Consider the following 14,931-nt stretch of genomic DNA (forward strand, 5'->3'; position numbering starts at 1 on the left):
GAAGCAGCTAACAGGATATTGCCCTCGGTCATGAGGATTATTTGGGACAATAAAATGCCCTTTAATGTCCAGCTAGCTTGTCCTTCTCTCAAAGCAGCCCCACTTCACACTACCACTAAACATCTTCTCATTCCAGCAACCTAGCTAACACTCTTGACATAGCAATATCTTTTAAGTTTTTCTAAATTCATGCCCCAGTTTTTTGGCATCCAATTTTTCTCCCTTATTTTCATGTTAAAACTCCCATTCACTTACCTATATCCCTAAAGAGAGAGACATGTTACTGAAGCTTTTTGTCTTGTACTCATCAGGACAAATGTAAGAGTACAAAATTTCAGGACTGTGATGTCACTAGCAAAGGGTTGTGATGTCACATGGAGCAGTGATGTCATTAGTGGAGGGCTATGATGTCACACAGGTGCTCTGTAACACTAACTGTTCCTACACTGCTTCTGAATTGTTAGTCTTAAAGCATAAAACCTGCTTGCAAGGGAAATTGAAGTTGTTGCTTGTAGGGCAGTACTTTCTGGAAATATTTGGGATAATGTGATTCCGAATTATTCAAGCTCTTTCAAATATAAAGTTTATATATTTAACTGTGTAAGAATGGCATACCCTGAACCAACTGGAAAAATTGTGTTTAATGGAAGCTTGCTATCAATCCATACCCCTCTGAATTGTTACCTCTTGTTCCTCCCAAACTCCAAAGCCACCCTCCTACACACTGACCCCTACTACCCCCCTGCCCCAATCCTCACTGCGTTCAAATCAAAACACCGCATGTGGTTGTTGTTTTTAACTCATTCCTTCGCAGCAGCTCAAGTCTCTGGCAAGCCTCATCTCCCTCAGTTGCCCACACATTCTCCAGGATTTTATGGTCCTTAAATCATTCAGCCAGCTATTACTTGACTAATCCTGTTTAATCCTCCTACTATCTTTGCCCTGGATGGCGTCTGTAGGTTTAGCCTCCATATCTAAGTAACTAGTGTGCCTGTCTCCTTAGGTGTTGGAGGTGGTCCGCTCTAACTACGACACACTGACACTGAAGCTCCAGGACGGGTTGGACCAGTACGAACGGTACTCAGAACAGCCCAAAGAGGCGGCCTTCTTCAAAGAGCTGGTAAGAAAGCAACATGCTCAGAGCGACTACGAACCATACAGTTAAAGAAAGATCTTGTGTTTCAAATCCCTTTTTTAGACCTCAGGACACCCCAAAGTGCCCCACAGCCAATGAACTGCTTTTTGAAGTGTAGTCATTGTTGGAATGTAGGAAATGCAGCATCTAATTTATGCACAGCAAGCATCCAGAAGCAGGAGCGCGATTATATCCAAAAGATGGCATCTCTGATAGTGCGGCACTCCCTCAGTATTGCACTGGGAACGTCAGTCTGGATTACATGCTCAAGTCTCTGAAGTGCGATTGAGCCCAAAATCTCCTTGAATCTGAGGTCAGAGTGTTACTCACTGAGCCACAGCTGGCACAAGGCGAGAAATCTCTGTTTAAACAAAGACACACACTACAATAGCAAAATACTGCAGATGCTGAAAATCTGAAATAAAAACACAAAATGCTGGGAATAGTCAGCAGGTCCAGCAAAATCTGTGGAGAGAGAAGCAGAGTTAACGTTTCAGACCTCTGACCTGAGGCCATTTCTGGTGAAAAGTCACAGACCTGAAAATGTTTTTATTTTTTCATGGGATGTGGGCATCACTGGCTGGCCCAGCATTTATTGCCCATCCCTAATTACCCCTGAGAAGGTGGTGGTGAGCCGCCTTCTTGAACCGCTGCAGCCCATGTGGTGTAGGTACACCCACAGTGCTGTTAGGGACGGAGCTGCAGGATTTTGACCCAGCGACAGTGAGGGAACAGCGATATATTTCCAAGCCAGGATGGTGAGTGACTTAGAGGGGAGGTTGCACATGGTGGTTTAAACTCTGTTTCTCTCTATGTTGGTGCTGCCTGACCTGCTGAGTATTTTCAGCATTTTCTGTTTCTATTAAAGAGGAATTCTAGACTTTTGTTTTTTCAGTATTGACTCCAGTGCAGAGTAAGCCATCACTGAGCTGATTCTGTCTCCTCCCACAGGTCCGCTCCATCAGTCTTAATGTGAGGAAGAATCTTGCTGTGAATACATTGAGCCAGGAGATCTTGCTGAAAGAATTCTCCACCATCTCCTGAAAGTGGCTTCTGTCTGTCAGCCTCATACCCCCACCTTTGGTTTAACTAGCACACCAATGTTTTGATTCTTTTTCCAGTGGATTATTGTGTAATGATTTCTTTTTTAAAAAAAAATACAATTGGATTCTGCGATTGACTTCCTGCAGTGCATGTTGTTTGTGGCATTCTGAATTCTATCAGACCCAGCCTGCCTTCACAGTGGGAGAGGAGACCCTGAACTGTGCATTTTCGCACTGCATACTTGAGATCGAACACTCGATGCTGGCTTGCATTCAACTCGTCGTTGATTTTTCTGGAGCTGAAAGCCTAGGACTGGCATCACAGTGAAGTGACACAAACGGGCCATGCAGCCTCACGGTCTCCTTGAGTATTATCTTTTTCTCTTCTCTTGCCTCAGGGGCTAGAGCTGCTGGTGACTCGATTCCGCAGTTACATGTGTGCGAGAGGCTTGGTGTGTTTCAGAGTTATCAGCCCCGCCTGTCTGGCTCATATCCAGCTCCCATGGTAACCTGCAGCACACGTTTACAAAGAAGTGACTCCCAGCCTGGGACCGAAATCCCTGCAGACAATCTGACCTTGGTGTTGGGAGCTGAACCTGGCCGGACCAGTGTGTGATGAGTCGCTGAGAGCTGGCTTGAACTTTTTACGCTGATCCCTAGTTAATGTGTTTACTGGAAGTGTCGATCACTGCATACAAGTGACACAGCTTCCATATATCTTAGTGTGGAACATGCTTTGGAGAATAAAGAGTTATAGCATATCTTTTTCAGGCAGCCATCTTTTTTCTGCCTAGGGCTGGGAGTGTCATTCCGTTAAAATTCAGAACTCTCTATTGAAGCATACAAAAGGCCATCGGAACCTGATAGAGAAAGGATAGGTTTACTCATACTTCGTAGTACCCCAGTGTAGGCTTTCACTTTGGTTCTACTCCGTATATAGGTAGCTGATCACAGCTGGACAATGATAAGGGGGTGTACTATCGGACTTAGCACCTCTGGGCTGAAGAAGCAAAATTCAACAAAGCTGCTCTGCCTCTTATCACTATTCTGTGACCACCCCACCCCCGCTTTGCAATGGAGTGGGGCTACGAGTGGATGATGAGAGGATGGTCTCAGGCTCTAATACCCAAGCCACGATTGAACTTCCTGCCTGGCACAATTGGACACCTTGCCAACTCTCACCGGCTGCACTCATACCCATACACAAGATGTCGGAGGGTACCTCACTGTCCATGACACTTTGTCCCAGAATGAATCCATGGCTACAGGGGAAGAGAGATGCAGTGGGCGGGTGGGAGAACTGCATGGAATGAAAAGCTATTTCTTTTTTTAATTGAGAGGATACAACTTTGGGTTCAAGGCTGCTACAGTGAGAGGTCTCAGTTGGAAATGCATGCTTTCATTTCCTGATAAAATTCAAGGGAAGGAAAAAGCTTTTTATAATATTCACCCCTCAGCTTAATGGAAGTGAGCTATGTTAAATTACCATATATCATGGTCTACAGTACTGCATTATAATACATCACTAGAGGTATATGTTGATAGCGTTGTTATACAGTGACAGTAACATCGTACCGCTGCCAATGTCATTTTTATTGAAGTTCAGGTCTTCCTGTTCTGTCTGTCTCGGTACCACAAGAAGCGGTACATTTAAGAACTAAGTGTTGGGCATGCTCTAAAAGAGGACACTGTGGGTTAAAAATGATCAGCCACCCACAATGAAAAGAGTGGCGAAAGAAAGAACGTGCATATCTATAACACCTTTCACAACCTCAGGAGATCTCAAAGGGCTATACAACCAATGAAATATTTTTTTGAAGTGTTATCATTATTGTAATGTAGGAAACGGGGCAGCCAATTTCCACACAGCAAGATCGCACAAACACAATGTGATAATAAATAAATAATTTTTTGTTACTGATGTTGGTTGAGGATTAAATAGTGACCCTGGGCACTGGGAAGAACTCACCTGCTTTTCAAAAAGTGAGTCCTTTTAGCTGAGGGGGCAAACATATTTGAAAGTTGGCACCTCAAACAGTGCAGCACTCTGTCAGTACTGCACTGGAGTGTCAACCTGGATTTTGACCTCAAGTCTGTGGAGTGGAACTTGAACCCACCACCTATTAACTCTCAGAATGGTACAGGACAGAGGGAAACCATTTGGCCTGTTGTGTCTGCACTGGCTCTCCAAATGAGCAACTCACCTAGTGCCAATTCCCCATCTTCTCCCCTTAACCCTGCAAATTCATCTTTTTCAGATAATAATCTAATCCCTCCTGAATGCCTTGATTAACCCTGCTTCCATCACCCTCTCAGGCACTGCATTCCAGATGCTAACCAGTTGCTGTGTCGCCCCTGCTTCTTTTGCCACTCACCCTTAAATCGGTGTCCTCTAGTTCTCCATCCATCCACCAATTGGAACACTACCTCCCTGTCTGTTCTGTCCAGACTCCTCACGATTTTGAATACCTCTATCAAATCTCCTCTCAACTTCCCCTTCAAGGAAAACAGCCCCAACTTCTCCAATCTGCCTATGTAACTGAAGGTCCTCATCCCTGGAACCATTCTTGTGACTCTTTTTTGCATTCTCTCTAGCGTCTTCATATCTTTCCTAAAGTGTGGTGCCCGGAATTGTTGAGGCCAAACCAGCATTTCACCTTGCTCTTGTACTCTATGCCCCTATTAACAAAACCTGAGATACTGTATGCTTTATTAACTGCGATCTCAACCTGTCCTGCCACCTTTAATGATTTATGCACATATATACCCAGGTTGCTTTGCTCCTGTGCCTCTTTAGAATTGTACCCTTTATTTTATATTGTCTCTCCGCATTCTTTTTCCCAAAATGAATCGCTTCACGCTTCTCTGTATTAAATTTTATCTGCCACTTGCCTGCCATTCAATTTGCCCATGTCCTTTTGAAGTTCTAAACTATCCTCCTCATTTCGCAATACTTCAAATTTTGTGTCATCTGCAAATTTTGAAATTATGCCCTGTGCACCAAGGTCTGGGTCATTAATACATATCAGGAAAAACAAGGGTCCCAACGTTGGATAGCTCCATCACAAACCTTCCGCCGGTCTGAAAAACATCCATTAATCACTACTCTCTGTTTCCTGTCACTCAGCCAATTCTGTATCTGTGTTGCTACTTTTACTTTTATTCAATGAGCCCTAACTTTGCTCGCAAGTCTGTTGTGCAGCACTGTATCAAATGCCTTTTGGAAGCACATGTATACATATATTTGGAAGCCCATATCAACAGCATTATCTTCATCAATTCTCTCTGTTAACCTCACCAACAAACTCCAGCGAGTTAAACAATATTTTACCTTAACAAATCCGTACTGGCTCTCTTTAATTAACCGGAATTTGTCTATGTGGCTATTAACTTTGTCCCGCATTATTATTTCTAGAAGCTTCCTCACCACTGAAGTTAAACTGACTAGCCTGTAGTTGCTCGGCTTATCTTTACACTATTTTTGGAACAAGGGTGTAATGTTTGCAATTCTCCAGTACCCTGCACAGCCCCTGAGTCTAAGAAAGAATGAAAAATTATGGCCAGTGCATCCAAATTTCCACTCTCACTTCCTTCCATCCCTGCATGCACCTCATCTGGTCCTGGTGCCTTTACAACTTTAAGATTAGACAGTCTATCTAATACCTTCTCCTTATCAACTTCAACACTTCCAAGTTTCTGAATTGTCTCCTTTCACTGTGACCTGGGTAGCAGTATCTTCCTCTGAAATAAAAGTGTTATCCACTAAGCCACAGCTGACACTAACACAGGAAGCCCAGTGACCCACTAACCAATGGATGGGGCAGCCTCCCTCATCGCCCTTTCCAACTGATAATCTGAACCCTTGCAGTGAGGCAGAAGACCAGCAGACTGTAACCAACTTCAGGAAACACTAGGAAATATCTCTCCACCTCCCAGCAGAACTGAGCAAGCTCCAGGAGCAACCCAGACCTCCATGTCGCTTGCCATATCAACACACCATCCTGCTCTCATGCCCACATGTCCGTCCTTGGCCTGCTGCAATGTTCCAATGAAGCTCAACGCAAACTGGAGGAACAGCACCTCATCTTCCAATTAGGCACTTTACAGCCTTCCGGACTGAATATTGAGTTCAACAACTTCAGACCATGAACATTCTCCTCTATCCTCACCCCTTTTTGATCCCCTTTTTCAAATATTTATTTTTTAATATTTATATTTTTTTTCCCACCTATTTCTATTATTTTTTTTAAAGCTTATTTCTGTTCATTGTTTTATCCCCACCTTTTAGCCTATTTCGATCTTAACCCTGTGCTGTACCTGTCCTGGGAGTGTTTGATGGGGACAATGTAGAGGGAGCTTTACTCTGTATCTAACCCCATGCTGTACCTGTCCTGGGAGTGTTTGATGGGGACAGTGTAGAAGGAGCTTTACTCTGTATCTAACCCCGTGCTGTACCTGCCCTGGGAGTGTTTGATGGGGGCAGTGCAGAGGGAGCTTTACTCTGTATCTAACCCCGTGCTGTACCAGCCCTGGGAGTGTTTGATGGGGACAGTGTAGAGTGAGCTTTACTCTGTATCTAACCCTGTGCTGTACCTGTCCTGGGAGTGTTTGATGGGGACAGTGTAGAGTGAGCTTTACTCTGTATCTAACCCATGCTATACCTGTCCTGGGTGTGTTTGATGGGTTCAGTGTAGATGGAGCTTTACTCTGTATCTAACCCCATGCTGTACCTGTCCTGGGAGTGTTTGATGAGGACAGTGTAGAGGGAGCTTTACTCTGTATCTAACCCCATGCTGTACCTGTCCTGGGAGTGTTTGATGGGGATAGTGCAGAGGGAGCTTTACTCTTCAATGGGTAATTATTCCTCCATGCTGACATTCACCACTGTTAAATATTAAAAATGGAAAGGGAATATAAAATTGTTGATTGCTGGTAGACAAGGGAGAAGTGAAGGGAACATGTAACAGCGAGAGGTTATAACTGCAGCAGATTGTTATTGAAGCCTTCTGTTGTGAAATAAAAGATGTGATATTCAAAAGATGTTTATTTGCATCTGCTACTTTATGAGGAGTCAGCAGTGTTTATTAATGCAGGATCTACAGCAGGAGGTGGAAGGGCCAACAGCTCACTGAGTGATCAGCACACTGGGACTGCCTGCTGTTAATTATAAGTTATGTGAGATAAAACTGCACAGTTGCCACCTCCCCTGTTCCATCCAACCTTGGAGCTGCCTGCACCATGTCTCCGCCCTACACCTGGCTTCTCTGGTGAAAGACTGCTCATTACTGCCACTCAAAGAGTATTAATACATATTGTGCAGCTTTGATCAATTGGTTTCAACAGCATCTTCCAACTCTGTAACTCTGATTATGCCTGGTGCAGCTCAGTATGACTCCAAGGTAAGATAACCTCACAGAGAATTATTAGTGTTCTCAGTTTATCCCCATTCCTATTGCTAGGAAGACGGTTCCAGTGCCACTTTCTGATCTCACTCACGTGAGCCAACTTAACGCTGTCTGTTTGACTGTAAAAGGGATCATAGCCAAGACCAATCCTGTTTTCGCTTGACATTAAGATTGCACACTGTCAGTCACTGGATAGTAGTTGAGAGCAGGAGCCCTGACAGGTGATAGCTCCTCAATAATCTAGAAGCACTGATATGAACTGTCATTACTGGACCCCAGAGTGTGTGCCAACCAGGGATTGATTCTGGAGTCCTGTGCCACCTACAGAACAATCTGTATTTTAAAACCATGTTTGAAGAATGAGCCCTGGTGACATCTGGTCAAGTTTTTTGAGTGAGGGATCATTAAGTGACAGCGTGTGAATGTTTGATTAACATCAGTAGCGATACAGTCAGTAACACAGGGCGCTGGGGGGAGAGGGGTTACTGAGTGACAGTGTGAGGGAGCCGGATTAACATCAGTAGTGATACAGTCAGTAACACAGGGCGCTGGGGGGAGGGGTTACTGAGTGACCATGTGAAAGAGCTGGATTAACATCAGTGGCGATACAGTCAGTAACACAGGGCGCTGGGGGAAGAGGGGTTACTGAGTGGCAGTGTGAGGGAGCTGAATTAACATCAGTAGCGATACAGTCAGTAACACAGGGCGCTGGGGGGAGAGGGGTTACTGAGTGACTGTGAAAGAGCTGGATTAACATCAGTAGCGATACAGTCAGTAACACAGGGCGCTGGGGGGAGAGGGGTTACTGAGTGGCAGTGTGAGGGAGCTGGATTAACATCAGTAGCGATACAGTCAGTAACACAGGGCGGGAGAGGGGTTACTGAGTCAAGGTATGAACTGATCAAACCTTTTTGAGAGAAACTATTACCTCTATTGGGGGGGTAGTCCAGAACAAGGGGACATAACCTTAAAAGTAGAGATAGGCTATTCAGGGATGATGTCAGGAAGCACTTCTGATAAAGGGTAGTGGGAATTTGGAAACTCTTGCGATTCCAGACTTGAAATCTTTAGCAGTGGCAGCTGGAGAAATAGTCACAGCTTTCATTTCCCAGCACTGATATCCCTCATCTCGGTGACCAGCCAGCTATACAACACAAGCTGTGTTCGAGTTTGATCCAGAGAAATCCCTGTTCAGTGGCAATTTCACTGGGAGCAATGTTGGTTTCCAGGACAGAATATTTATAACAGAAGTGTAATTAACTTCTGAAATTATTTTACAGATATAAATATATACAAGATCATGCCTTTTTTTCCACTTTCAAGTTAATATTGTATGAATTGTAAATGTTTTATTAAGTACAATGCTGCTGGTTCTTTTCATGAAGAGTTTTATTGACTGTGAATGTTGTTTAATTCTGATAATTTGGTTACTGAAACTGAACAGTGTAGAGGGTTGAAATTGAGTCAACAAATTTCACTGGTACAAAGCTGGTTTGGCCTCCCTCTTTGGAAGCAGTTGACTCTTGCAGGAGGATGTAGTTTCTCAGCTGCTGATTGATTTCCTTCCAATACCCGGCCCCCAACTTGGCAATTGTACAGGTGTGATCCCAGACAGGCTATTCTGGGAACATCATTAATTCTGGACCTAATTCTGCCCCAATCCTGATGATTGCACCCATGTAATTTCCAGCTTTATCGTGGGTTCAGAGGTTTCTTTCCCCATCCTTCAAATCTACTGTCAACATCCTTCTCCTCAGACAAAAAAACAATCTTTTATCCCTCCTTGCAAGCTACTGCCCCATTTCAAACCTCACATTTCTTACCAAAAATCCTTGAACATGCTGTCTCCCTAATCTATTCTCATTTTTCTGCACACTCCATGTTCAAATCCTCCCAATCAGGTTTCCTCTTACCAAAGTCACAAATGACATCCGATGTGACTGTGACAAAGGTAAACATTCCATCCTTGTCCTCCTTGATCTATCTGCAGCCTTTCACACAGCTGTCCGCAACCTTCTGTGCAACGCACCTCCACTGTTGGCTGACCAGTTGGGACTTGCCCGGTTTCACTCCTGTTTATCCTGACGTAGCCAGAGTATCACTTACAATGGCTACTCTTCCTGCTCCCACACCATTACCCCTTGGTGCCCCTCCCCCCTCCCCCACCAAGAATCTCTTCTATTTCTCAACTACATTCTGGCCCTCGTTGACATCACCCATAATCACGGTGTTAGTTTTCACATCAGTGCTGGTAATACTCAGCTCTACCTCAGCGCCACCTCTCATCACTGCTCTGTCTCTAAATTGTCTGACTGCTTCTACCCAGTATTCACTCCAAGTAAATATTGGGAAATCGGAAGCAATTGGCTAGGAATTGCCAGTCCCAACAGCGGAGGGTTTAATGGCGGATGGTGAGGGGGGAGGGAGGGGGTGGTGGTACAGTGTAGTGGGAGCTGAATGTTCAGTTTCCCGCCAACGTGAAATAACGGTGGGAACATACGCTCTTGCCCATCCTGGTGGATTGCCATTCCTGCCAGAAGCTGTCATGAAGCTGTTTTACATCCTCTTAATGGGATGCAGATGAAGGCCCAACCAGAATTGTCAATCCCCTCTCCCATGTCCAATTATCCCCACTGTCAGCAGGATATCACCCCGGTCTGGAACACGTCCTGGCCAACGGGGCACGTGGACATGTCGGGACTCACCAGAAGGAGGCTCAGGGTAGCTTGCGGGGATCATGGACCCTGGAACACCATGTGCAGCAGTGGCTGGGTGGAGCATCAACCACACATGGACCTACACTCTGCTGGAGATTCCAGGATGTGGGAGTGTGTGCAGGTGTGAACAGGAATGGGGGGTGTGAACAGGCATGGGGGGTGTGCGCAAGCGTGAACAGGCATGGGGGGTGTGCGCAAGCGTGAACAGGCATGGGGGGTGTGAACAGGCATGGGGGGTGTGAACAGGCATGGGGGGTGTGAACAGGCATGGGGGGTGTGAACAGGCATGGGGGGTGTGCGCAAGCGTGAACAGGCATGGGGGGTGTGAACAGGCATGGGGGGTGTGAACAGGCATGGGGGGTGTGAACAGGCATGGGGGGTGTGCGCAAGCGTGAACAGGCATGGGGGGTGTGAACTGGCATGGGGGGTGTGAACAGGCATGGGGGGTGTGAACAGGCATGGGGGGTGTGCGCAAGCGTGAACAGGCATGGGGGGGTGTGCGCAAGCGTGAACAGGCATGGGGGGTGTGCGCAAGCGTGAACAGGCATGGGGGGTGTGAACAGGCATGGGGGGTGTGAACAGGCATGGGGGGTGTGCACAAGCGTGAACAGGCATGGGGGCTGTGAACAGGCATGGGGGGTGTGCGCAAGCGTGAACAGGCATGGGGGGTGTGAACAGGCATGGGGGGTGTGAACAGGCATGGGGGGTGTGCGCAAGCGTGAACAGGCATGGGGGGTGTGCGCAAGCGTGAACAGGCATGGGGGGTGTGAACAGGCATGGGGGGTGTGAACAGGCATGGGGGGTGTGAACAGGCATGGGGGGTGTGAACAGGCATGGGGGGTGTGCGCAAGCGTGAACAGGCATGGGGGGTGTGCGCAAGCGTGAACAGGCATGGGGGGTGTGAACAGGCATGGGGGGTGTGAACAGGCATGGGGGGTGTGCGCAAGCGTGAACAGGCATGGGGGGTGTGAACAGGCATGGGGGGTGTGCGCAAGCGTGAACAGGCATGAGGGGTGTGCGCAAGCGTGAACAGGCATGGGGGGTGTGAACAGGCATGGGGGGTGTGAACAGGCATGGGGGGTGTGCGCAAGCATGAACAGGCATGGGGGGTGTGAACAGGCATGGGGGGTGTGCGCAAGCGTGAACAGGCATGGGGGGGTGTGTGCAGGTGCGAACAGGTATGTGGGGGGTCATGTGCAGGTGCGAACAGCCATGGGGGGGTGTGTGCAGGTGCGAACAGCCATGGGGGGGTGTGTGCAGGTGCGAACACGTATGTGGGGGGTCATGTGCAGGTGCGAACAGGCATGGTGGGTGTGTGCAGGTGTGAACAGGGATGGGGGGGTGTGTGTAGGTGCGAACAGGGATGGGTGTGTGTAGGTGTGAACAGGCATGGTGGGTGTGTGCAGGTGCGAACAGGCATGGTGGGTGTGTGTAGGTGTGAACAGGCATGGTGGGTGTGTGTAGGTGTGAACAGGCATGGTGGGTGTGTGTAGGTGCGAACAGGCATGGGGGGGTGTGTGCAGGTGCGAACAGGGATGGGTGTGTGTAGGTGCGAACAGGCATGGGGGGGTGTGTGCAGGTGCGAACAGGGATGGGTGTGTGTAGGTGCGAACAGGCATGGTGGGTGTGTGTAGGTGCGAACAGGCATGGTGGGTGTGTGTAGGTGCGAACAGGCATGGGGGGGTGTGTGCAGGTGCGAACAGGGATGGGTGTGTGTAGGTGCGAACAGGCATGGTGGGTGTGTGTAGGTGCGAACAGGGATGGGTGTGTGTAGGTGTGAACAGGCATGGTGGGTGTGTGCAGGTGCGAACAGGCATGGTGGGGTGTGTGCAGGTGCGAACAGGGATGGGTGTGTGTAGGTGTGAACAGGCATGGTGGGTGTGTGCAGGTGCGAACAGGCATGGTGGGGTGTGTGCAGGTGCGAACAGGGATGGGTGTGTGTAGGTGTGAACAGGCATGGGGGGGTGTGCAGGTGCGAACAGGGATGGGTGTGTGTAGGTGCGAACAGGCATGGGGGGGTGTGTAGGTGCGAACAGGCATGGGGGGGTGTGTGCAGGTGCGAACAGGGATGGGTGTGTGTAGGTGCGAACAGGGATGGGTGTGTGTAGGTGTGAACAGGCATGGGGGGGTGTGTGCAGGTGCGAACAGGGATGGGTGTGTGTAGGTGCGAACAGGCATGGGGGGGTGTGTGCAGGTGCGAACAGGGATGGGTGTGTGTAGGTGCGAACAGGCATGGTGGGTGTGTGTAGGTGCGAACAGGCATGGGGGGGTGTGTGCAGGTGCGAACAGGGATGGGTGTGTGTAGGTGCGAACAGGCATGGGGGGGTGTGTGCAGGTGCGAACAGGGATGGGTGTGTGTAGGTGCGAACAGGCATGGTGGGTGTGTGTAGGTGCGAACAGGGATGGGTGTGTGTAGGTGTGAACAGGCATGGTGGGTGTGTGCAGGTGCGAACAGGCATGGTGGGGTGTGTGCAGGTGCGAACAGGGATGGGTGTGTGTAGGTGTGAACAGGCATGGTGGGTGTGTGCAGGTGCGAACAGGCATGGTGGGGTGTGTGCAGGTGCGAACAGGGATGGGTGTGTGTAGGTGTGAACAGGCATGGGGGGGTGTGTGCAGGTGCGAACAGGGATGGGTGTGTGTAGGTGCGAACAGGCATGGGGGGGTGTGTAGGTGCGAACAGGCATGGGGGGGTGTGTGCAGGTGCGAACAGGGATGGGTGTGTGTAGGTGCGAACAGGGATGGGTGTGTGTAGGTGTGAACAGGCATGGGGGGGTGTGTGCAGGTGCGAACAGGGATGGGTGTGTGTAGGTGCGAACAGGCATGGGGGGGTGTGTGCAGGTGCGAACAGGGATGGGTGTGTGTAGGTGCGAACAGGCATGGTGGGTGTGTGTAGGTGCGAACAGGCATGGTGGGTGTGTGTAGGTGCGAACAGGCATGGGGGGGTGTGTGCAGGTGCGAACAGGGATGGGTGTGTGTAGGTGCGAACAGGCATGGGGGGTGTGTGTAGGTGCGAACAGGCATGGGGGGGTGTGTGCAGGTGCGAACAGGGATGGGTGTGTGTAGGTGCGAACAGGCATGGTGGGTGTGTGTAGGTGCGAACAGGCATGGTGGGTGTGTGTAGGTGCGAACAGGCATGGGGGGGTGTGTGCAGGTGCGAACAGGGATGGGGGGGTGTGTGCAGGTGTGAACAGGCATGGTGGGTGTGTGCAGGTGCGTACAGGGATGGGTGTGTGCAGGTGCGAACAGGGATGGGGGGGTGTGTACAGGTGCGAACAGGCATGGGGGGGTGTGTGCAGGTGCGAACAGGGATGGGGGGGTGTGTGCAGGTGCGAACAGGCATGGGGGGGTGTGTGCAGGTGCGAACAGGCATGGAGGGGCAGTGTGCAGGTGCAAATAGGCATGGTGGATGTATAGGTGTGAACAGGCATTGGGGGGGAAGAGGGGAAAGGGGTTCAGAGGGAGGGGGTCTGTGGTGTCAACTGATGAGTCCTGCAGGGCATACTGAGGGAATTTCTGATAGGAAGGGATGGTGAGGGTTAAAGGGGGCAGTGGGAGCCATTAGGTGGGAGGGTGAATGTCCTGCGATGAGGGGCTTTGAGACGCTGAGGTTTGATTGAGGGAACATGGAAGTGAAACTAGATTCTGGGGTTTGGCAGGATGAGGGGGGAGCCTGTCTATTGTCACAGGCTGGGCTCCTCAGAAAGGTAGGGGACATAGCGATTCACCTGCACGGGGTGGATGTGATGGGGGAAGGTTGTAGGGTGACTGTGGGGAGGTCTAGGTCACACCAGGAGTGTCACTGATTACGGGGTGGAGGGTATGGATCACAAGGGGAGTTTGGAAGGTGTTGGACTCAAACTGAAAAGTCTCACCATGGCTGCTCAGAGCTATCCAGAGCCTCAAGGTGGCGATCTCGAGATGCTGCGTGGGAGTTGGTCATTTGGGGGTGGACGGAGAGGCAGGTCAGCTCAACTGGACAACGGAAGATCAGCACATGAAGGGCAAAGATTTAGCATCCACAGAGGCTTTGTGCAAATGCATGATTCTGGGGCACATGGACCCAGCCTAGGGTGCCCCAGTGAAGGGGTGGTGGGGGGCACACAGGGTTAAGGACTATGAATTGCAAATGAACCACATCAGACTTCATTAAAGTGTAATTTATATACAAAAGCGCAAGAATATTAACAATTATAGTGCACCCGTGCAACCACATGTGAAATCATATCTTCTTAATCTCGCATTCACTACCACTTCTTCTAGGTGCTCCCCTGATATCTGCAGCAAGGGTGGGGGCAGCCTGCTGACCAGTTGACCATGTTGTCTTGGACGTCCTTGATGGGCGTTCTTGGAGACCTGAGGCCTGGGGGGGCCCCAGCTTACTTTGGCTGTCCTGCTGTGGGGAAGCTGCTCCCTCTGTGCTCACCGAGGATGAAGCTGAAGGGGTCACAGGCAAGGGAGATTCTGAAGGGCAGGGCACCCTCAGAGAGTCCTGAGTGGAGGTTGCAGGGATGTCCAGCTGCTGCTGCTCCTCCCTGTGGGTGCCCAAAGGCCTCTGCCTGACTCCTTGAGGGCAACGGGCACCTGGGGGGACGTCGAGTTGCCTTCTCAAGCATCCGCAGTAAGGTCTCACC

General features: G+C 49.4%; 1 protein-coding gene across 1 annotated transcript in view; it reads left to right on the plus strand.

Annotated features, from left to right (window-relative positions):
- The window catches only part of armh3 (armadillo like helical domain containing 3), a 147,116-nt gene extending 144,177 nt beyond the window's left edge, over positions 1-2,939 (plus strand). The window contains exons 25-26 of the mRNA XM_041210178.1: positions 1,004-1,120; positions 2,087-2,939. Coding sequence (XP_041066112.1) covers positions 1,004-1,120; positions 2,087-2,179 — 210 coding nt within the window. The 3' untranslated portion in view covers positions 2,180-2,939. The remainder of the gene's footprint in view (positions 1-1,003; positions 1,121-2,086) is intronic.
- Positions 2,940-14,931: the final 11,992 nt, after the last annotated feature.

Source organism: Carcharodon carcharias, chromosome 17, assembly GCF_017639515.1.
Source record: "Carcharodon carcharias isolate sCarCar2 chromosome 17, sCarCar2.pri, whole genome shotgun sequence".
NCBI classification, from domain to species: domain Eukaryota; kingdom Metazoa; phylum Chordata; class Chondrichthyes; order Lamniformes; family Lamnidae; genus Carcharodon; species Carcharodon carcharias.